General features: G+C 41.0%; 1 protein-coding gene across 1 annotated transcript in view; it reads left to right on the plus strand.

Annotated features, from left to right (window-relative positions):
• The window catches only part of tent4b (terminal nucleotidyltransferase 4B), a 94710-nt gene extending 73115 nt beyond the window's left edge, over positions 1-21595 (plus strand). The window contains exons 11-12 of the mRNA XM_072547324.1: positions 8293-8463; positions 17574-21595. Coding sequence (XP_072403425.1) covers positions 8293-8463; positions 17574-17753 — 351 coding nt within the window. The 3' untranslated portion in view covers positions 17754-21595. The remainder of the gene's footprint in view (positions 1-8292; positions 8464-17573) is intronic.
• Positions 21596-22239: the final 644 nt, after the last annotated feature.

Consider the following 22239-nt stretch of genomic DNA (forward strand, 5'->3'; position numbering starts at 1 on the left):
GAGCTACCAAAGTCATTGCAGAGAACGGTCATGAGGGTATTTGGACTGTGGGCAATGCCAGGGAGGAACAGGACATCAATACAGCTGGTGAGGGAGTATTCTCTGGGCTGTGAATGACTTCTCGAGTTGAATGGTGGGAAACAAAATGACAGGCCAATTTGGGATAATGGGACCATTTGCTGAATAGTCAGAAAATTGGACTATATACACGGAATGCTTAATAGTTCTTCAGGGTCAGCAAAGTGACTCAGGACATCGTGGTGCTAGTTTTCTTAAGTACCAGTTGGAGCAAGATGATCCAAAAGAGTCTGCAACTTGAGAAACTCGCACAGAAGATATTCCAAGAGCTATTTGAAGTTAAGAAATTATATCGCACCAAAGTCACTGTGAAATGTACCTATTTTTACAAATCGGTACAGCATGAAGGAGAGTCCATCACCTAATTTGTATTCACCTAAAAGAAGTTAGTGGAACAATTGTGAATTTGGAAAGTTCCTCCAGTCTGCTTTGTGGGACCACTTGGTTTGTGGCCTCTGGAAGCTACTGAAAAAAAACCAGGAGACCTGGATTTCAAGACCGCTTTCAAAATTGCTGCCTTGATGGAGTTGGTCATCAGCGAAGCAACTCCATTTGCTGATGGCATCCAGGTGGAAACTCAGCAGCATACGGTACCAACCATTGAATGCCATCAATGTGGTAAGACTGGGTACTCGGAGTCAACATGTTTGACTCAGCCCAGTGCCACGGTTGAAAACACGTGACCCATATTGCCCAAAGTTTCCGGTACACCCAAACAAGAGAATGGGAGTCAGAAAGAAATCACCCCGAGGACAAAGCATAATACCACCAGCCAGGGAATAGGCAAGGAGTCTGCAGCAGAAACAGAAGGCATGGAGTCAGCAGAGCTTTGGTTAAACATACTGTCGGTACAGGGTGAAACGATCACTGGTGGATTCTTCCCAAAGTCGAGGGGAAGGCAGTAAAAATGAAAGAGGATACATGTGCAGTGGTGGCCCTGATTCCCGGATTAGTTTGTAGAGAGGAACTGAGGCAGTATATCTGAAGCCTGGCAAGATTATGCTATGGGCAAACATGAACAAGTGATGCCACTGAAGGGCTATGTACTAGTGAAAGTACAGTTAAGGGACCAGTGTGCAGAATGACCACATTACATAGTAAAAGGCAAATATCCTGCATTATTCGGATGCTTCTGGTAACAACACTTAAGGTTGAACTGAAGTGTGATTAATTGACTAGTGGACTCAAACACGAGTTTGCATAAGATCTCGGACAAGTTCAAAGAGGTCTCCAAAGGAATCCTGGTGGAAACGAAAGCAAAGTTAAATTGTGGCCGAAGCCACAATTGTCCTAGGAGTCTGAAGATGCATCAGTTCTGTGTGCCATCTGGCCTAAATGGAGGTGTAATCGGGAGCATTGGAACCAGAATCACCAGTGAATGGGCCACTCCCATCTTAAAAACATGATGTGGTGAAGATTTGTTTTCATTAAGGTTACAATCATTTCAGCCTAAGTGCAGATCAATATTCCCTTCCATTCATAGGCTATTCACTGTACTGGCAGGGGGAAAGAAATTTTCAAAAATGGATCTGTCACGGGCCTACTTACAGATTAGGGAGGCAAAGGAGTCTTAGCCAACACTGCTGCTAGTGACAAACAGGACTTTTCTGATAAAAGCAACTTTTTTTTTGCATCATGTTAGCACTGGCTCTGTTCCAGAAGGCCATGGGGATCAAATTCTAAATGGGTTGCCAGGAGTCCAGTGTAATCTGGACCAAATTTTGATTGCTGGATCTTCTGAAGAGGGGCATTTGAAAAATTTACAAGAAACCCTAAGAAAATTGCAGAAGCCTACAAGAAGCAAGAGAAAAATGCATGTTTTTCAAAGATCCATAGAGTATATGAGCCATGTTATCAATAGTGAGGGACTACACAAGACTCCCAAGCTATCATGAAGGCCCCTGGACTAGAGAATGTCTCTCAACTGTGATTGTTCTTGGGACTGAGGAGGTGGTGATGGCCTAGTGGTATGATTGCTGGACTGTTAATCCAGTTACGCAGGTAATTTTCTGGGGATTCTGGTTCAAATGCCAATGTGACAGATGGTGGAATTCGAATTCAATAAAAATCTGGAATTAGCTGTCTAATCGCCATGAAACCACTATCGATTGTCAGCAAAACTTATCTGATTCAGTAATGCCCTTTAAGGAAGGAAAGTGCCATCCTTGCCTGGCCTATATGTGATTCCAGACCACAGCAATGTGGTTGACTTTCACCCTTATGGGCAATTAGGTATGGGCAATACTGCTAGCCTAGCCAGGTCAAAAGTGTTAATGAATTTCAACTTGAAGTTGTTGCTTATGCCTTGCTTTGAGGTTGGCATTGTGCTGTCACAGACCTTACCAAATGGAGAGGCAACGCCCAGTGTGTTTTGTGTCAAGGTCATTAACTAAGACTGGGAAGAATTATACTCCCAACAAAGAGAATGATTTGAGAATCGTGTTCTTCATGAAGACTTCACCCATTTCCTTTATGACCAGCACTTCATCCTGCTGGCTGACCATGGACCTCAAACCTCCCTTTTTGACCCATAAGCGGGAATACTGTCAATCGCAGTAGCATGCATGCAGAGATACCCATGAGGTTTTTCAGCCTACTCATTTGAGATCAAATATTGACAGGCTTAGAAGCACGGTAATGCAGATTTCCTGTCAAGGCTGCTATGACTTGGGACCAAAGATGTTCTCAACTGGAACCTGAAAATTATGTACGTTTCCCAGGATGAAAGTGTGCCGGTGTTTGCAAATCAGGTACGGAACAGGAAAATCAGGGAAGGTCTCTTTTGAGCCACTTGGTGGACTTAGTGCTGAGAGAAGACCGGTCATGGAAACTGCTCAATCACTCCTTTACCTGTCCAGGAGGTAGCAGATGGCTCCATCAGACTGGTGTTTCATGTGGGAAATGAGGGTTGTTCTTCCTCCCTTGTTAAGAGGAAAGGTACTGGCACAAATGCACCAAGGACACCCAGCATGATATGAATGAAGGAGAAAGTCGGGAGATAATTTTGGCGGTTGAATGTGGAATTCCAGATTGACTAGGAATCTGGGACATGACAATCCTGCACATTCGCAAGAAATGGCCTCAAACATCATGGCGGCAAAATCATGTTGTTTTTGTAGGACCAGTAGAGGGACAGGTTCTACTATTGGTCGTGTGTAGATGCTTATTCCAAAGTGACCCGAGGTGGCAGTCATGACGTTGGTGTTGGCGAGAGCACCAATTTGACTGGATGAAATATTTGTCACATTTGGGAACCCCCAAACAAGTCACGAGTGACAATGGTACACAGTTTGTGATGTGAGAGTTCAAGAAATACCTGGAAAATCAGTGTCCGACATTAGATCGGCTCCATTTTACCTACAACAAACAGCCAGATGGAGAGATTTGTTTACACCTTGAATCAAACCTTTAAAGGCTTCACAAAGGGAGGGGTCACTAGGATGGTGAATCAACAAGTACGTCAGTATGTACAGGAACACGCCTCATGCAATGTTTCAATGTCCCTCTGCCAACTTGAGAACCATGTTTGGCTAACTGTGGCTAGAAGAGACCAGAGATGGTAGATCAAAATCAAGAAGGACGATTACCAGAAGCATGAGAACATCAGGGTATTCCAAAGAAAGCAGTCTTGACCTGAATTATACATAGAAGGGGAAGAATGGATCCCAACCATGGCGGTGGCTCAAACAGGCCCATTGTCATTTGTGGTACAGACGAAGGATGAACTGATCTGGAGGGGCCATGTGGACCAGCTGGATGCTGAACTTCACCAATGGGGGAAGTGTCCCTCAGAGGACTGAATGGTCCAGATAGAACTAGGGATGTTGGTTAAGTCGTGTGTCTCTGAGCCATGGTTCTCATACTCAGAGGAGACAACAGTAATGCCACAGAACAACAACAGTCAATCAGTTCGGGACATTTAATGTGGAACAATAGTAGCTTATGGGAGACGACATTAGAAATGGCTCATGAGATGAGATGTGCTTCTAGGAACCACCATCCCCCTGAGAGACTAATCATGTCAATGTAGTCTTCAGATGTAATAGAGGGGGAGTGGTCATTCTTCTGTGGTTGTCATGCTTTTGTGAATGTTTCTGGCTTTGGCTGTAATATTTATATAATCTTGATAATTATGTGTGTGTTTATTAATGGCAGTTTTAAAATCGAGGGAAGAGTGTTTACGAATGTAGTTGGGAGTGCTGCCACTTTAAGATAGCTGGTCAGTTAACCTGGAAGAGTGAGCTTGTGTCCAGCTTAGAACCGGCTGTGGATGTGTGCGCATCATTAAGTGTTCCTGTTCAAATTTACTATTTGTCTACCTGGTATATAATTCCTGGCTCCAAAGGAAGCATCAACATAACAAAACCCTACTCTCAATCTTCAGGAAAGTGATGGAAGATGAAATAACTCCTCAGAAGCTGGTATCCCATCACCAAATCGACCTTTATTTGACAAGTGGAGCATCCTTTGACATTGATCCAGTTTCTTCAGAGCCAGCTGTCCAACTGAACAGAACTGTTCTTGAGTTCTTGAGCCAGTTCTGACTGAACAGGACTGCGGTAGTGCTTATTTTACTCCTGTTTTTTTTCCTTTTTCTCTCTTTTTCTTTCTTTCTATTATCTTTTAATGCTTATTTTTCCCCAGCGCCCATGTTGTGTGTGTGTGCAGGTGTGAGACACAGTGGAAGACGCAAGGTGCACAAATCTTTATTCACTTTCCACCACCAGAAAGAAAAGAAACACCCAAGTGGCCAATGAAAAGCAGAGCTCTTATCAAAGGGCAGTGCTGTGTGATCAACTCCTGTTTATTTTTTTTTCTTTTTTAGCAGAGTGAACAGAACTTCTGTCACTCCTGTTTTTTAAAAATTTTTTTTGCTCCCACACTACTGCCTAACTGCGGTAGTGCTTATTTTTTCCCCAGCACCCATGTGTGTGTGTGTGTGTGTGTGCAGGTGTGAGACACAGTGGAAAATGGCAAGGTGTACAAATCTTTATTCAAATTTCCATCACCAGGAAGAAAAGAAACACCCAAGTGGCCAGTCACCAGCAGTGCTCTTCCCATCAAAGGGCAATGCTGTGTAATCAACTCCTGTTTATTTTTTTTCTTGGTTATTACTTTATTAAGCAATTACAAAACACACAGTTTACAAAAAAAGTAAACATTTACAGCTGTATACAACAGCAATTTTACAAGGGAGAGGAGCAGCAAAAACTCCCGTTTGTTTTTTTACAGAACCTCTGTCACTCCTGTCTTATTTTTTGATTTTTATTTTCTTCTTAACCCTCCACACTACTGCCAAACTGTGGTAGTGCTTATTTTTTTCCCCAGCACCCATGTTGTCTGTGTGCAGGTATGAGACACAGTGAGAGACCCAAGGTGTACGAATTTTTTTATTTTAATTCAATTTCCACCACCAGGAAGATAGGAAACAACTGAGTGGCTAGTGACAAGCACTGCCCTTCACAAGAGGGCAATGCTGTGTGATAAAACTCCTGTTTATTTTTATTTTTTTTCAAGCAGTGCCCTTCACAAAACAACTCCTTTTATTTTCTTTTTTATCCCCCACACTACCGCCTAACCGCAGTAGTGCTTATTTTTCCCCAGCACCCATGGTGTGTGTGTGTGCAGGTGTGAGACACAGTGAAAAGACACAAAGTGCACGAATCTTTATTCAATTTCCACCACTAGAAGATATGAAAAACACCGAGTGGCTAGTGACAAGCACTGCCCTTCACATCAAAGGGCAATGCTGTGTGATCAAAACAGTGAAGGGGAGGGTAAGGACTAAATCAAAGTAGAGTTGGAGGGGGAAATAATGCACTCCACTCCCTGTGGCCTCCACCTCTCCCTGAACAACTCCAGGGTGTTGGTGGACACCGCGTGCTCCTTCTCCACGGACAACCGGGCCCTAAGGTAATAGCGGAAGAGGGGCAGGCAGTCGGCCTTAACGACCCCCTCCATGGCCCACTGCCTCGACCTGTTGATGGCCAGTTTGGCCAGGCCCAGGAGCAGACCCACGAGGAGGTCTTCAAAAACTCTGGTTTATATCTGTCACCCAGGGCTCCCTGTTTGGACCAGATTAACAATCCAGATCAGGGAACTCATTCTACAAGGACTACCTGGCTGACTGTCAACAAACTCTTCTGTAGTGATTGTAACAGTGCTAGCAAGGTGCTCTTACCAATGACATACTCATTTATACTTGGTTGACATCCTAATAAGATCACTTCTCTGTACCTTTTTATTCCTGATGAAGGGCTTTTGCCCGAAACGTCGATTTCGAAGCTACTTGGATGCTGCCTGAACTGCTGTGCTCTTCCAGCACCACTAATCCAGAATGTATCTTATTACAGTCTTAGTCCAAATATGGACACAAGAGCTAAATTCCAGAGTTGAAATGATATGATTGCCTTTGCTTTTGATGACAACACAGGATTTGTCAGAATTAAGGATGTCTAACAAAGCTTACGTCATAACTCAAACAACAAGAAGACAGAGTACAAGAAAGAGACAGCTTAGAGGCAAAGTGTAAAGACGACAATCTCTCCGTCAATGTCAGCAAAATGAAGGAGTTGACCATTAACTTCAGGAAGTAGAGTGGAGGGCATGCTGCTGTCTGTATCAATGACGCTGAGGTGGAGGTGATCGAGAATTTCAAGTCCTAAGAGTAAATATCACCAATCATCTATCGTAGTCCATCCACATGGATGCTACAGTCTGGAAAGCACACCAATGCCTCTACTGCCTCTGAAGGCTAAAGAAAATTGGCATGTCCACAATGATCAATTTTTATAGATGCACCATAAAATCATCCTATCCAGATGCACCACTACTTGGCATGACAACAGCTGTGCCCATGACAACAAATTACAGAGTTGTGAACATGGCCCAGTCTGTCATGAAAACCAGCCTTCCTTCCACTGACTTCATCTACACTTCCAGCTGTTTCAGGAAAGCAGCCAACATAATCAAAAACCCCTCCCCTTCCATCCGGCAGAAGATACAAAAGTTTGAAAACACTTACCAATAGATTCAAGAACAGCTTCTTTCCCGCTGTTATCAGACTTACGAACAGACCTCTCATTAGAATTGATTTTTGTCTGCACCTCCCCTGTAGCTGTTTGCTACACTCTGCATTCTGTCTATTTCCCTGATACACTTACATAGCTGGTTTGTCTGGTTAGCATGCAAAACAATACTTTTCATTGAATGTTGGTAGATATGACCATAATAAATCCAGTTAAATGAAATGCAATATTGTGGTTGCAAGAGCAGGTCGGAGGCTGGGAAATCTGACAAGTGACTCATCCTGATTTCCCCAAAGCCTTTCCTTGCTTCGCATCTACCTAGAATTTACTCTGTCCACTGTTAGCACACCATGGTATCAGTGTGCACCATCTGTAACAACTCACCAAGGTTGCTTTTGCAGCACTTTCCAAATCCTCTGTTTCCCTTCCAGCTAGAAGAACATGGACAGTAAATGCATAGAGAGTCCACCATCTTCTGCCATGAAGCAAATTTCCTCAAACGCTGACTACAGCATGAATTGGCACAGAATTGAGTTACTAAAAGGCACATTTACTTGGTGTAAAATTGTATACCAGTCGGATTCAGTCTTTATTTTTGTGTTGCTATTTATTGGATTGCTGAAGTTGGTAGACATCAGGAAGTAAGAAGCAGTGATAGTTTAGATGGCTGCTGCAAGGATGCAGACCAGAATGATGTGATGATTGAAAAATAAAACGAAATCATAATGTCACGAGCAAGTCCTTCATCTGCAAGAGAGAATGTTCTTTTCCAAGTGTTACACTATCCTGACCTGATCTATCACAATTCCTTTTGCTGGTTCAAAAGCCTGGAACTCCCTTCCTTGTAGCAGTTTGGAATTATTTTTGCCACATGGTTGCAGTGGTTCAAGGAGGCAGCTCACATCTTGCAGTAAATGCTGGTCTTGGTGATATCCGCATCCTGTGAATGAATTAGGAATCTGTGTATAAGTATGGTTTTACAGAAAGTTTCAGTCTAAAGTTTGCAAAATAAGTTGTTTTTTATATTGGCTTGCACGATCTGCAAGATCTTTCACAATATATCTCAACATTTTCATTCAGTGCAAGCTACAATGCTGAACAGAATGACATTGTCAGTTTGGAGTGTTATTTTGTTTACGGTGTTTGTGCATGATTTTAAATGTAATTTGTATGTTTTTATATTTAGGACTCTGATGGGACACCTTGCAAAACCTCCAAACAATCTGGCAGTCACCAGTCCACCACTAACAACAGATCAGTGCCACAGGAATCTGCAGCAGAATCGTCTCCATTGCCAAATTTGAAAGTGCAGCACACAACATCAAGCAATTCAACAAGTAACACCACTAAAGCTCAGGTTTGGCATTATTGTGGTTTGCTGCTGGTGTACAAGTTAGCTGCAAGTAGTCTCTACTTTTCATGACTCCACTTTCACCCTCTTTCAAATTGTATTTCCTCTTCTAATAACATGTTACATTGCTGCCCATCCATTTGAGGCTGTCAAACCAGGTATTGGGCAATTAAACGTTGATTGGTTTTATGGAGAAAATCCTTAATAGTTGACAATCAGTGGTCATCTTGCTCTTGTCAGAGGATTTCCTAATTACTTTTTATAGTGAAGTCACAAAACCATAGACTTACTCCATGTTAAATGCACAGCTTGTTCCAAAGTCCTTAATTGTGAATTATTCTAATTAATGTGGGCTCAATTCTCCATGATCTAATGGGTACTGAAATGAAGACTTCAAGTTATTTATCACTCTTGGTTTGCTGAATGAAAGCATTCTATAATAAAACAAAATTGTGATTTTATTATGTTGGACAGTTCAAGGAATTATTTAGATAATCATAAGCCTTAAGAAACAGGAACAGGAGTAAGATGTAGAGTGTTGAATAAGAAGGAAGCACATATCAGGTATAGACAACAGAGATCAAGTGAATCCCTAAAAGGATATAAAGGCAGTACTTAAGAGGGAAGACAAGGAGAGCCAAAAGGGGACATGAAGTAGCTTTGGCAAATAGTGTTAAGGAGGGTTCAAAGGGATTCTACAAATACTAGTCGCCCCATTACAGGAAGGATGTGGAAGTATTGGAAAAAGTGCAGAGGAGATTTACCAGGATGTTGCTTTGTCTGGAGGGAAGGTCTTATGAAGAAAGGCTGAGAGACTTGGGTCTGTTCTCATTGGAAAGAAGAAGGCTAAAAGGGGATTTGATATAGACATGCAAGATGATCAGAGGATTAGATAGGGTAAACATTTCAAATCTAATTTCTAAGATGATGACGTCAGCTTGTACGAGGGGGCATAGCTACAAATTGAGAGGTGATGGATTTAAGACAGATGTCAGAGGCAGGTTCTTTATTCAGAGTGGTAAGGGCATGAAATGCCCTGCCTGCCATTGTAGTTAACTCAACAACATTAGGGAGATTTAAACAATCCTTGGATAAGCACATGGATGTTGTGATAGTGTAGGGGGATGGGCTTAGATTAGTTCACAGGTCGGCGTAACATTGCGGGCCGAAGGGCCTGTTCTGCATTGTATTTTTGTGTTCTAAAAAGATAACTCTGGAGAGAACAGGGCTCCTTAAAGATCAGCAAGGTTTCCTATATGTGGAATCACAGCAAATGGAGATAGTAAATGAGTATCTAGCATAAGTGTTTACTGTGGTGAAGGAGATGAAACCTAGAGAATGTGGGGGAATAAATAGTGACATCTTAGAATGTCCATATTACAGAGGAGTTGGTGCTGGACATCTTAAAATGCATAAAGATGGATAAATGCCTGGGCTTGATCAGATGTACCCTAGAACTCCGTGGGAAGTTTAGGGAAGTGATTGCTGGGCCTCTTGCTGAGGTAATTGTATCATCGATAGCCACATGTGAAGTGCTGGAAGACTGGAGGTTGGCGAACATGAAGCCACTGTTTAAGAAAGATGGTAAGGAGAAGCCAGAGAATTATTGACCAGTGAGCCTGATGTGAATGGTGAGCAGGTTGTTGGAAGGGAATCCTGATGGACAGGATTTACATGTATTTCCCTGGAAATACAAGGACTGACTAAGGATAGTTGATGTGGCTTTGTGCATGGGAAATTGTGGCTCACTAACTTGATTGCGTTCTTTTGAACAAGTAACAAAGAGGATTTATGAGGGCAGAGCAGTGGATGTGATCTATATGGATTTAAGTAAGGCATTCAACAAGGTTCCCCATGGTAAACTGGTTTGCGTGATTAGATCACATGGAATACAAGGAGAACTAGCTACTTGGATACAGACCTGGCTGAAAGGTAGGAAACAGAGGATGGTGGTGGAGGGCTTTTCAGACTAGAGGTCTGTGACCAGTGGTGTGCCTCTGCTTTTCGTCATTTGTATAAATGATTTGGATGTGAGCATAGGAGGTATGGTTAGTAAGTTTGCGGATATTAAAATTGGAGGTGTGTTGGACAGTCAAGAAGGTAATCTCAGTACAACAGGATCTTGATCAGATGGGCCAATGGGCTGAGGAGTGATCGACGAAGTTTAATTTGGATAAATGTGAGGTGCTGCATTTCAGAAAGGCAAATTAGGGCAGGATGTAATGGTAGCGTCCTGAGGAGTGTTGCTGAATAAAGAGACCTTGGAGTGCAGGTTCATAGTTCCTTGAAATTGGAGTCACCGGTAGGTAGGATATTGAGTCAGAGTCATGCAGCATGGAAACAGACCCTTCGGTCCAACCAGTCCATGCTGACCATAATCCCAAATGAAACTAGTCCCACCTGCCTGCTCCTAGCCCATATCCCTCCAAATATTTCCTATACATGGAATTATCGAAATGTCTTTTAACCATTGTAACTGGTACCACACCCACCATTTCCTCTGGAAGTTTATTTTTCACCAAAACCACTCTCTGTGCAAAAGAATTGTCCCTCATTGCTTTTGAAAATCTCTCTCCTCTCACCTTAAAAATATGCCCCCTTGTCTTGAAATCTCCCATCCCAGGGAAAATACACCAACCATTAACCCTATCTATACCCCTCATGATTTTATAAACCTCTATAAGGTCATGCCTCAACTTTCTAAGCTCCAGTGAAAAAAATTCCAGCCTTTCTTTATAACTCAAACCTTCCGTACTCCGCAACATCCTGGTAAATCTCTTCTGAGCCCTTTAGTATGACAATCAAGGGCAACTGACTGCAATGTGCTGGGACAGTGACAATATTCACAAACTGAAGAACAGTGAAAGCTAAAAAAAAACCTGAAATTGCTGGGGAAACACAGCAGGTCTGGCAGCATCTGTGGAGAGACAGCAGAGTCAGCATTTCTGGTCCAGTGACCCTTCTTCAGAGTTAAGGTTTCAAGCTTTCAAACCAAGAAAGGTTTTAAAAAAAAGAGGAACTGAGCTCCAAAACCAAGAAACTTTGATCTCTCTAGTTATTTTACCAAGTGAAAACCTTATTTGTCACTTGCTATCCGGGTCTAGTCTCATTTGGAGTGGCACTAAGATCTGATAGCTGGCACAGTTCAGAGGAGGAAAGAACAACAGTCCCCACTCTCACTCCTGGTTTCTACACTGTGATGGCAGTCGTGTGCATGTGAGGAGACACTGGGCATTGTGCCCAGCTGTAACGTCCCTGTGATCAAGTGACTGATTGGCATTAGCTCAGTGGCAAAGAGCTCCCGGTGAGGGGGAAGGAATTAAAGTGTGCTAGTATGCTATAAATGTGGAGGCCGTGGTGAGAGGTGGCATTTGGTCTGCTTGCCTTCATTGGTCAGTGCATTGAGTATAGGACTTGGGAGGTCACGTTGCAGCTGCACAGGACACTGGTTAGGTCACCATTGGAATACTGTGTTGAGATCTGGTCTCTCTGCTATAGGAAGGGTGTTGTGAAACTTGAAAGGGTTAAGAAAAGATTTACAAGAATGTTGCCAAGGTTGGAGGGTTTGAGCTGAATAGACTGGGGCTATTTACCCTGGAGTGTCAGAGCCTGAAGGGTAACCTTGGAGGTTTTATAAAATCATATGGGCAGGGATAGTGTAAATAGATAAGGTCTTCCCCTGACATTGGGGTTATAGGTTTAAGGGGAGAGGGAAAGATAGAAAAGGGACTTAAGGGTAACTTTTTCACACAGTAGGTGGTGCGTTTATGGAATGAGCTGCTAGAGGAAGTGGTGAAGTCTAGTACAATTACAGCATTTTAAAAGGCATCTGGTTGTGTGTATGAATAAGATGGGTTCAGAGGGATATGGTCCAAATGTGACTAGATTTGTCGAGAATATCTAGTTAGTATGGACACTTTGGACTGAAGGGCCGTTTCTGTGCTGTACATCTCTGACTCCATGACTCTTGAGCCTGCTCCACCATTCAATAGGATCAAATCTGATCTCACAGTCTTCATGTCCACTTTCTTGTCTTTCCCACTGGCCCTTGATTTCCCTACTGATGGAGGATCTATCTTTCTCAGCCATAAATATATACAAGTACACTGCCTCAACAGCTCTCTATGATAGCAGGTTCCAAGGACACTCAACCCACTGAGAGAAGAAATTCATCCGCATCTCTGTCTTAAATTGGTGTACCTTCATTCTGAGATGATCCCCTCTGGTCCTAGATTTTTCAATGAGAGGAAACCCTCTCTGCATTTATCTTGTCAAACCCCTTAAGAATACTATATATTTCAATGGGATCATTTCTCATTCTTCCAAACCCCATGGAGTCGAGTCCCTATTATTATGATGTAACTCTCCAAGAAATTCTGGAGTAGTATCTTTGAGAGCAGGATATAATCAGGCCCTTCTTAATCTGGGAAAATACTTGTAGAATCAAGGAGAGGACTGTTGCAAATTTTGAATAACTTCAAGGGCATAAGTACAGCAAGCTCAACCTGGGAGGCAGATCCCAGAGAATGGAATCAAAGTGGATCAGTGTTGCATATTGTAAGGTGGTGAAGAGATTTGGTTGGAAAGACAGTGGAATTTGGTACAGGTGCAGTAGAATTGGATATTCGGTGATCTCGGGTTTTCAAGTGCTCAGTTATTATAGACAGATGGTGTGGAGGAGGCTGAGGCAGCAGTTGGCCATAATTAAAAAAAAACGTTTTTCAAGTGCTTATCTCAACATCTGTTGAGGTGAAGATGTTGGAGGCAAGGGATCAAGTTGATGATGTGACCTAGAGTTTGGGAACTTTGATTTTTCAACTGAAAAACCCTAAAAACAAATTTTATGTAGAGATAGAAGCAACTTAGTTGTTTTGCTGGCTTCTTGACCTGTTACTGGTTAATTGTGTTTTTAAAAAAAATGTATTTGATAGAAATGCTGACTATAAGACCATAAGACATAGGAGTGGAAGTAAGGCCATTCGGCCCATCGAGTCCACTCCGCCATTCAATCATGGCTGATGCGCATTTCAGCTCCACTTGCCAGCATTCTCCCCGTAGCCCTTAATTCCTCTAGACAACAAGAACCTATCAATCTCGGCCTTGAAGACATTTAGCGTCCCGGCTTCCACTGCACTCCGTGGCAATGAATTCCACAGGCCCACCACTCTCTGGCTGAAGAAATGTCTCCGCATTTCCGTTCTGAAATGACCCCCTCTAATTCTAAGGCTGTGTCCACGGGTCCTAGTCTCCTCGCCTAACAGAAACAATTTTCTAGCATCCACCTTTTCAAAGCCATGTATTATTTTGTACGTCTCTATTAGATCTCCCCTTAATCTTCTAAACTCCAACGAATACAATCCCAGTATCCTCAGCCGTTCCTCATATGCTAGACCTGTCATTCCAGGGACCATCCGTGTGAATCTCCGCTGGACACGTTCCAGTGCCAGTATGTCCTTCCTGAGGTGTGGGGACCAAAACTGGACACAGTACTCCAAATGGGGCCTAACCAGAGCTTTATAAAGTCTTAGTAGTACATCTCTGCTTTTATATTCCAACCCTCTTGAGATAAGAGACAACATTGCATTCGCTTTCTTAATCACAGACTCAACCTGCATGTTTACCTTTAGAGAATCCTCGACTAGCACTCCCAGATCCCTTTGTGCTTTGGCTTTATTAAGTTCCTCACCATTTAGAAAGTAGTCCATTCCTATATTCTTTTTGCCAAAGTGCAAGACCTCGCACTTGCTCACGTTAAATTCCATCAGCCATTTCCTGGACCACTCTCCCAACCTGTCTAGATCCTTCTGTAGCCTCCCCACTTCCTCAGTACTACCTGCCTGTCTACCTAACTTTGTATCATCAGCAAACTTCGCTAGAATGCCCCCGGTTCCCTCATCCAAATCATTAATATATAATGCGAACAGCTGTGGCCCCAGCACCGAACCCTGCGGGACACCGCTCGTCACCGGCTGCCATTCTGAAAAAGAACCTTTTATCCCAACTCTCTGCCTTCTGTTAGATAGCCAATCCTCAATCCATCCCAGCAGCTCACCTCGAACACCATGGGCCCTCACCTTGCTCAGCAGTCTCCCGTGTGGCACCTTATCAAAGGCCTTTTGAAAGTCCAGATAGACCACATCCACTGGGTTCCCCTGGTCTAACCTACTTGTTACCTCTTCAAAAAATTCCAACAGGTTTGTCAGGCATGACCTCCCTTTACTAAATCCATGTTGACTTGTTCTAATCAGACTCTGCTCTTCCAAGAATTTAGAAACCTCATCCTTAATGATGGATTCTAGAATTTTACCAACAACCGAGGTTAAGCTGATTGGCCTATAATTTTCCATCTTTTGCCTTGATCCTTTCTTGAACAAGGGGGTTACTACAGCCATCTTCCAATCATCCGGGACCTTTCCTGACTCCAGTGACTCTTGAAAGATCTCAACCAATGCCTCTGCTATTTCCTCAGCAACCTCTCTCAGAACTCTAGGGTGTATCCCATCGGGGCCAGGAGATTTATCAATTTTAAGACTTTTTAACTTTTCTAGCACTATCTCTTTCGTAATGGCAACCATACTCAACTCAGCCCCGTGACACCCTTTAATTTTTGGGATATTACTCCTGTCTTCCACTGTGAAAACTGACGCAAAGTACTTGTTAAGTTCTCCTGCTATTTCCTTATCTCCCATCACTAGGCTCCCTGCATCAGTTTGAAGTGGCCCAATGTCTACTTTTGCCTGTCGTTTGTTTCTTATGTACTGAAAGAAACTTTTACTATTATTTCTAATATTACTGGCTAGCCTACCTTCATATTTGATCCTCTCATTTCTTATTACACTCTTTGTTATCCTCTGTTTGCTTTTGTATCCTTCCCAATCTTCTGATTTCCCACTGTTCTTAGCCACTTTATAGGATCTCTCTTTTTCTTTAATACATTTCCTGACTTCCTTTGTCAGCCAAGGTTGTCTAATCCCTCCCCGGTTAATCTTTCTTTTCTTGGGAATGAACCTCTGTACAGTGTCCTCAATTATACCTACAAACTCCTGCCATTTTTGCTCTAGTGTCTTCCCGGTTAGCCTCTGCTTCCAGTCTATTTTAGTCAGTTCCTCTCTCATGCCCTCATAATTACCTTTATTCAACTGTAACACCATTACATCAGATTTCGCCTTCTCCCTTTCAAACTCCAGACTGAACTCTACCATATTATGGTCGCTACTTCCTAAGGGTTCCCTTACTTTAAGATCTTTTATAGAGTCTGGTTCATTGCAAAGCACTAGGTCCAGAATAGCCTGCTCTCTTGTGGGCTCCATGACTAGCTGTTCCAAAAAGCCATCCTGTAAGCATTCCATGAATTCCCTTTCTTTAGATCCACTAGCAACATTATTTACCCAGTCCACCTGCATATTGAAGTCACCCATGATCAATGTAACCTTGCCTTTCTGACATGCCTTCTCTATTTCCCGGTACATGTTGCGTCCCTGGTCCTGACCACTGTTAGGAGGTCTGTACACAACTCCAATTATGGTTTTTTTGCCTTTGTGATTCCTCAATTCCACCCACACAGACTCCACATCATCCGACGCTATGTCATTCAATACCATAGATTTAATTTTGTTCTTAACTAACAAGGCAACTCCACCCCCTCTGCCCACCTCTCTGTCTTTTCGATAAGTCGAAAAACCATGGAGGTTTAACTGCCAGTCCTGACCCCCCTGTAACCAAGTCTCTGTGATGCCTACTACATCATAATCATTCACTATTATCTGTGCCATTAATTCATCGGCTTTGTTATGAATGCTACGAGCATTCAGGTAAAGTGCCTTAATGCTAACTTCCTTATTAGAGATGTTGTAAGTCATATGTCCTAAGTTATCCTTGCTTTTTTCTGCATTCTCAGTCTGCCTCAATTTTAAATCCGCCTGGAAACATGCTATCCTGCTGCTTATCTTTCCATTTACCTCCATACTCCCTGTTGCTTTCACTTTCCCTTCCCCCCAACTCAGAAGTTTAAAGTCCTACTGACCACCCTATTTATCCTCTTCGCCAGAACATTGGTACCTGATCGGTTCAGGTGGAGACCGTCCCAACGGTACAGATCCCCCCTGTTCCAAAACTGATGCCAGTGCCCCATGAAGTGGAATCCCTCTTTCCCACACCAATCCCTTAGCCACGTGTTTACTTGCCTAATTTTCTTGTCCCTATGCCAATTGGCACGTGGCTCGGGCAGTAATCTGGAGATTATGACCCTTGAGGACCTGTGCTTCAATTTCCTGCCTAGTGCTTCGTAATGCCCAAACAGGTCCTCCACCCTAGACTTGCCTATGTTGTTGGTACCAACGTGGACCACAACAACTGGATCCTCCCCCTCCCGCTCCAATATCCTTTCAAGCCGGTCAGAGATGTCTCGCACCCTGGCACCGGGCAGGCAACACACCATGCGAGACTCGCGATCCGGCTTGCAAAGGATACTATCTGTCCCCCTAATTATAGAATCCCCTATAACCACTACCTGTCTATTAGCTCCCCCCTCTTGAATGGCCTTCTGCACCATGGTGCCTTGGTCAGTTGGCTCATCCTGTCCAGAGCCCTTTTCCTCATCCGAACAGGGAGCAAGAATCTCGTACACTCAACACTCAATTTTGTTACCTTCGAGTGAAATACAAGTTTGTAACCTGCAAATTTTTGTGGGTTATTTTGGAAGGGCAATAATTTACTATTTTCTCTTCCCTGTTCCAAAATTTACTGGGAAATAACTCCAGTTTGAAAAGGATTTGACAACAGGAGGAGGGTGATGTGTATAGAAATTTGTACTTGTGTAGAGAATTAACAGATCAATAAAGATCTTTCATTTATATCACATCTTTCACAAACTCAGCATGTCCAAAATACCTCACAGCAAATGAAACATTTCTGAATTGTAGTCACTGTTGTAATTTTGGCAAAAATCATCTTAATTGTATTACATAGCATATATAATTAATTTTGTGCAAAAAACAAGATAATGTGTAACAAGAATAATATTTTCTATATCAGCACTTCCTATGTAACTACTGAAAAGTTTTTTTTTCTGGTAAAGGAATAATATTTTGTTGATTTAATATATTGTTTTATTCTAGCATGGTACAGCAAGACTATTTCGTTCATCCATCAAAGGCTTCCAAGGACAACAGAACTCCAACCATGTTGGAAGTGTATCAAACAAACAGAATCCAGGCAACAAGCCACATCAGCAGCACTGTCCTAGCAAAAAGAGGAAGCACAAAGGAGACGCTGCCTCAGCAGACTTGTGTCGGTAGTCGGTTTTTGACTTGGTTAGAGAAAATTCCTGCAGTGATCCCATAAGCTACAGAAGACTGGTAGCAGTAGATGGGATCTTGTCAAACTTTCCCAGGAGAATGGATTTTGATTTGTTTTTTTCCAGATTGCCATAAAATGATCATGGGTTACAGTGGTTGTCGCAAACATTGCTTCCCTTTTTAGATGGGCCATAAGCTGCAGTGGAGCAGACTGAAGATGGAATCGATGCACAAAATGCCCCTCCCCGGGTTTAAAATGTAATGGAAGTTGAGCAGAAAGGAGTGTTGGAGGATCTTAATTATTGAAAATTGAAATTTCCATTGCTTCCTTTGCAAGGGAAATTTTAAATGTTACAACAAATGTATACTTTGTGCACGATTTTAAAATTATTTTTGCAGATACTGACATTTTTATTGTGTATATACGGAAGATTGTATCAGCACAGTATTTGCATTGGTAACCTTTGTTTTCAGTTAATAGTTTTTACATGTCATTGCAATTTACATTTAATATTGAAATTTTCTGTATTACTTGTTAATTTAATGGATCCCAAGGATGTTATCTGACACGGCTTATATAATGAAAGGCTATATGATAAGCTTAAAAAGTGCTCTACTAATACTTATCTATGTAGCAACTTCCAGATTCATTTATTGGTTTTTGAAGTAGAAGATATTGCTCCAGCAGCTGTTGAAATACACTCAGTTAAGGCTTTAAGTAACACATGGCATCTGGAGAAGTGAAGCGCAACATTTTTAATACTGTTTAATTCTGTATGCAGCATGTAGATATTTGTACAACAGTTAATGCTGTATGAACAGAATTGTTCCTATCAAATATTTTGAAGGAAGTTTTAATATTTCCTTGTCTCAGGTGTTACAGTAAATATTCATATTGTATTTTACCAAATGGAGTGATCACAAAATTTCCTTCTAAATACATCCTTCTAGATCTGGCAGCATAAATCTGTGTTGGTCCCTATTTCTGGCTTTTCTATGTTGTGATAATACAAATTTTAAGTTGAATTCTAGAACAAATAATATCATATTAAATTTCTTTTGGCAGTAACTTCCTAATATTCTACTGTAATGGATAATTCTTTTGATCTTCAAACTTTTATGCATGCATATCTGTTTGCTGAGCCCTTCAATCCTGGTATAATTCTGGCTTGAATTCTTCTACGTAAAATCATGACCAAATATCATTCAACTAACTAAGACCCATTAAGTGTTGACTAGTGATATGTGTGTTTACACACTTTGTAACTTAAACAGTACTAGAAAGGCTCAGAGTACAATGTTCCTTTTAGCTGTGAATGAATTTGGTGCTTTAAAATCGATACTACAAACATCAATCTACTTGTGATGATGGGGACTGTACCTGGAAAGGCATGGAATTGGTTACTATTGCTCTAGGACAAAATGATCAACAAAGTACACTAAATAAAGCCAATTGGAGTGGTGAGGAAAATCAAATGTTCTCTTTTTTTTGTTTGAGTTATTTGTTTAAAAAATTTGCAGTTATTTTCCATAAGATGCAATTTTTAAAAAGTACAGCAAACGGACAGTTGGTTGGTAAATCAACAGAGAAAACTATTCCTAACTGCTATACTGATTAGTGATGTGGGTATTTTAATCCAAGTGTTAGATTAATAATCTATTTAAACACTACATTGGGCATTGTTTGGATTGGAGGAAGGATTCCATCAGAAGTCTATGATAACTGAACAGCCCCTATGCCAATCATCATGGCATTTAGGTAATTATATGCCAGCGAAGAACCACTTTCCTATCTGATGCTTCACAACATTACCCAGCTCAACAATGAGATTTTTCTTTTAACAACAATCAGCCTAATTTACAAGCAGGTGACTCCATCAGCTTCATAATTGATACATTACCAGTACCTAATAAAAACCATACTGGTGAATTGTCTCAAAATTAATTGCGTTTTTAAGCTTTTGACAATATTTACAGCTGGGAGTAAAGATGCTGATACTACAACATTGATTATTCCACATAATCTTAGCATTTACAATTAAAACTATATGATTACTTAAGATTTCCTGTAAACACAAGTTGATGCAAACTTGTACTGTAAATATTCCCACGTTGAATCATTACCAGAGATTTTTAAAAATCTTAAGACTGTACTAGTTGTAGGTATTGATTTCGGAGCTGTAACAAATATCTTTAGAGTTAAATGCTACAAACTGGGTTAGCAAATATACTTCAATACAAATAAACTATGATTCATTAACTTGGATCATAACAATATTGAGAGTCATGTGGAGGTCATGGCAAGTTGATATTCCAAGTTAATTTTTATATTTGCATTGAAGAAACCTGTTTTAGTTTGTTACTACATGTATTAAATTGATATTGCTTCAGTATGTGCTGCTGATTCATTTTTAAATAATCAGTACTGTATAACAGATGGTGTTAAAGAAAATTATTTAGTGGACGGAATTTTTGCTTCAAATTGCACATCGTCATACAATTTTGTCATAGGAAATAGTATTTCACAATTTTTGATAGAACTTGACTATTTAATGCTTGAGAATTAGTATTCTGCAGCAGTTTATACATTCATGGCTTGTAATATGACTGATTATAAAAGGGAATTTGAAGTAGCTGCATACCAAATAACAGTAACAACTATGGTGAATTGCCATAATAGACGGAGCAGTAGTGGAAAAAAATTACATAGATTCTATTGGGAATCTTTGCCAGCATTTTAGAAGTTTTGCGAGTTATCTTAAACTATTTGTTTTGTTAAGTAACAAATGAACCTCTATTTCTGAGACAGCACAACATCCTTGAAGCAATGTATGCATACTTTTGAAAATGAAAGATCAAACAGGTTTATATGGTTTGCCTTAAACTTTTTTATAGTCATTCATACAAAATATAAAACTTGCAAGTTTAAAACATCAATGATTCTTAAGAACAGTTGACCTGTTCTCTCTGCTTGGCAATTTGTGGTTTCTTTTCTGTACCTTGTATTGGTTTTGCTTGGCTGCTTCAACTTTCAAGTATACAGTATTTAACTTTGTTTGTTTCACCAAGTTTGGGTTTCTGAACATTTTTGTGATTATGGCAAAATGAACCTTGAACTTAAATGCTGTAACTTAGGATGTGCATCATTTTTGTAATATGAACTGTACTGCCTCTGCAGAAAACACAGAATACATGGAAAATCTCAATCTATAAAGAAGAAAAAAATGAATCTATGTTGTTAATGTAAACCCTTCACTCGAATAGAGTTCTAATTCAGGTTCTGAACAAAAGTGTTGATCTATCTTCTGTTTATAGATGTTGACCAATTGGCTGTGTATTTCCAGAAATTGCATTTTTGAAATTGCCTCTATAATTGCTAAGTCTCTGCACCTCACATTTTTCTTGAAAAGTTGCTTTTTACTTTTGTCCCCATCTTCTAGTGACTTACTAACTCTGGTCAGCTGGTTGGTAGCAGTTACTTTCCACCTCCTTCCCATTGCTCGCTCTTTGTGTTTTGCTGGTTCCATTATTATTTGTGTTTTTAACTTCTGTTCAATTGGTAATTAAAACTTTTAACTTAAATAATCAGATTGAGTATATTGAATAAGTCCTGCCTCAACTGTACAATTCCCAGTAACTTCAAAAATTGCTTTCTAATTTTTGTTGTCCTTTCCATTTGTTTCACTTTTGGGTTTATCATTGATAAATGTCTGACCCGGCAAACATTGTTCTGATTTTTTTTTGAATGATTTGCTGTCTTGTAATTGGTTCTCCCACGAAATCTCCTGTTAACTCAGGAGTTTACATGTAATTGCTAATAAAATAAATTGTCTTCCCATGTCCATGACGTGCTGTCTTAAGTATTTTTTTAAACTAATTGCACATAGACCATGTCAGGCTTTTCAAATATTTGAGCCATTCCATTCCTGACTATTTACATGGAGCTTCTCACCACAAGTCACCTCTGTGCCAATACCACGTCCTCCACAACCTCCGCTTTGTCCATGTCTTTGTTACCTCTGGATTAGATTATTTTATTACATTCCGATAAGCCTTACATATTCCAGCTTTTGTTAAACTTGAAGTCATGCAAAACTGCCCAATTCGTCATACACCAAATCCCATTCACCCTTATCTGCACCATCTCCTGGTTAAACAATACTTAAATTTTAAAATCTCCTTCATGCTTTTCGATCCCTTCTCAACTTTGCCCTTCTCTATCTGTCATCTCATCTGGCTGCACAACCCACTGCAATACTTGCTCCTTTAATTCTGACCATTCAAGCATCCCTGATTTTAATTGTTCCACTATTGCCGAATGTGCCTTCAGTTTCCTCCACACTTAGCACTGAAATTCCCTTCCTAAATATCTCCACTCGCTACCCTACTTTCCTCCTTTAAGACTCCCTTTAAAACCAACCATTTTGAACAAACTTTTGTTCATCTGCCCTAAGAGTTCATTATGTTGCTTGGTGTCACATTTTAT

Source organism: Chiloscyllium punctatum, chromosome 26 (genome assembly GCF_047496795.1).
Source record: "Chiloscyllium punctatum isolate Juve2018m chromosome 26, sChiPun1.3, whole genome shotgun sequence".
NCBI lineage: Eukaryota > Metazoa > Chordata > Chondrichthyes > Orectolobiformes > Hemiscylliidae > Chiloscyllium > Chiloscyllium punctatum.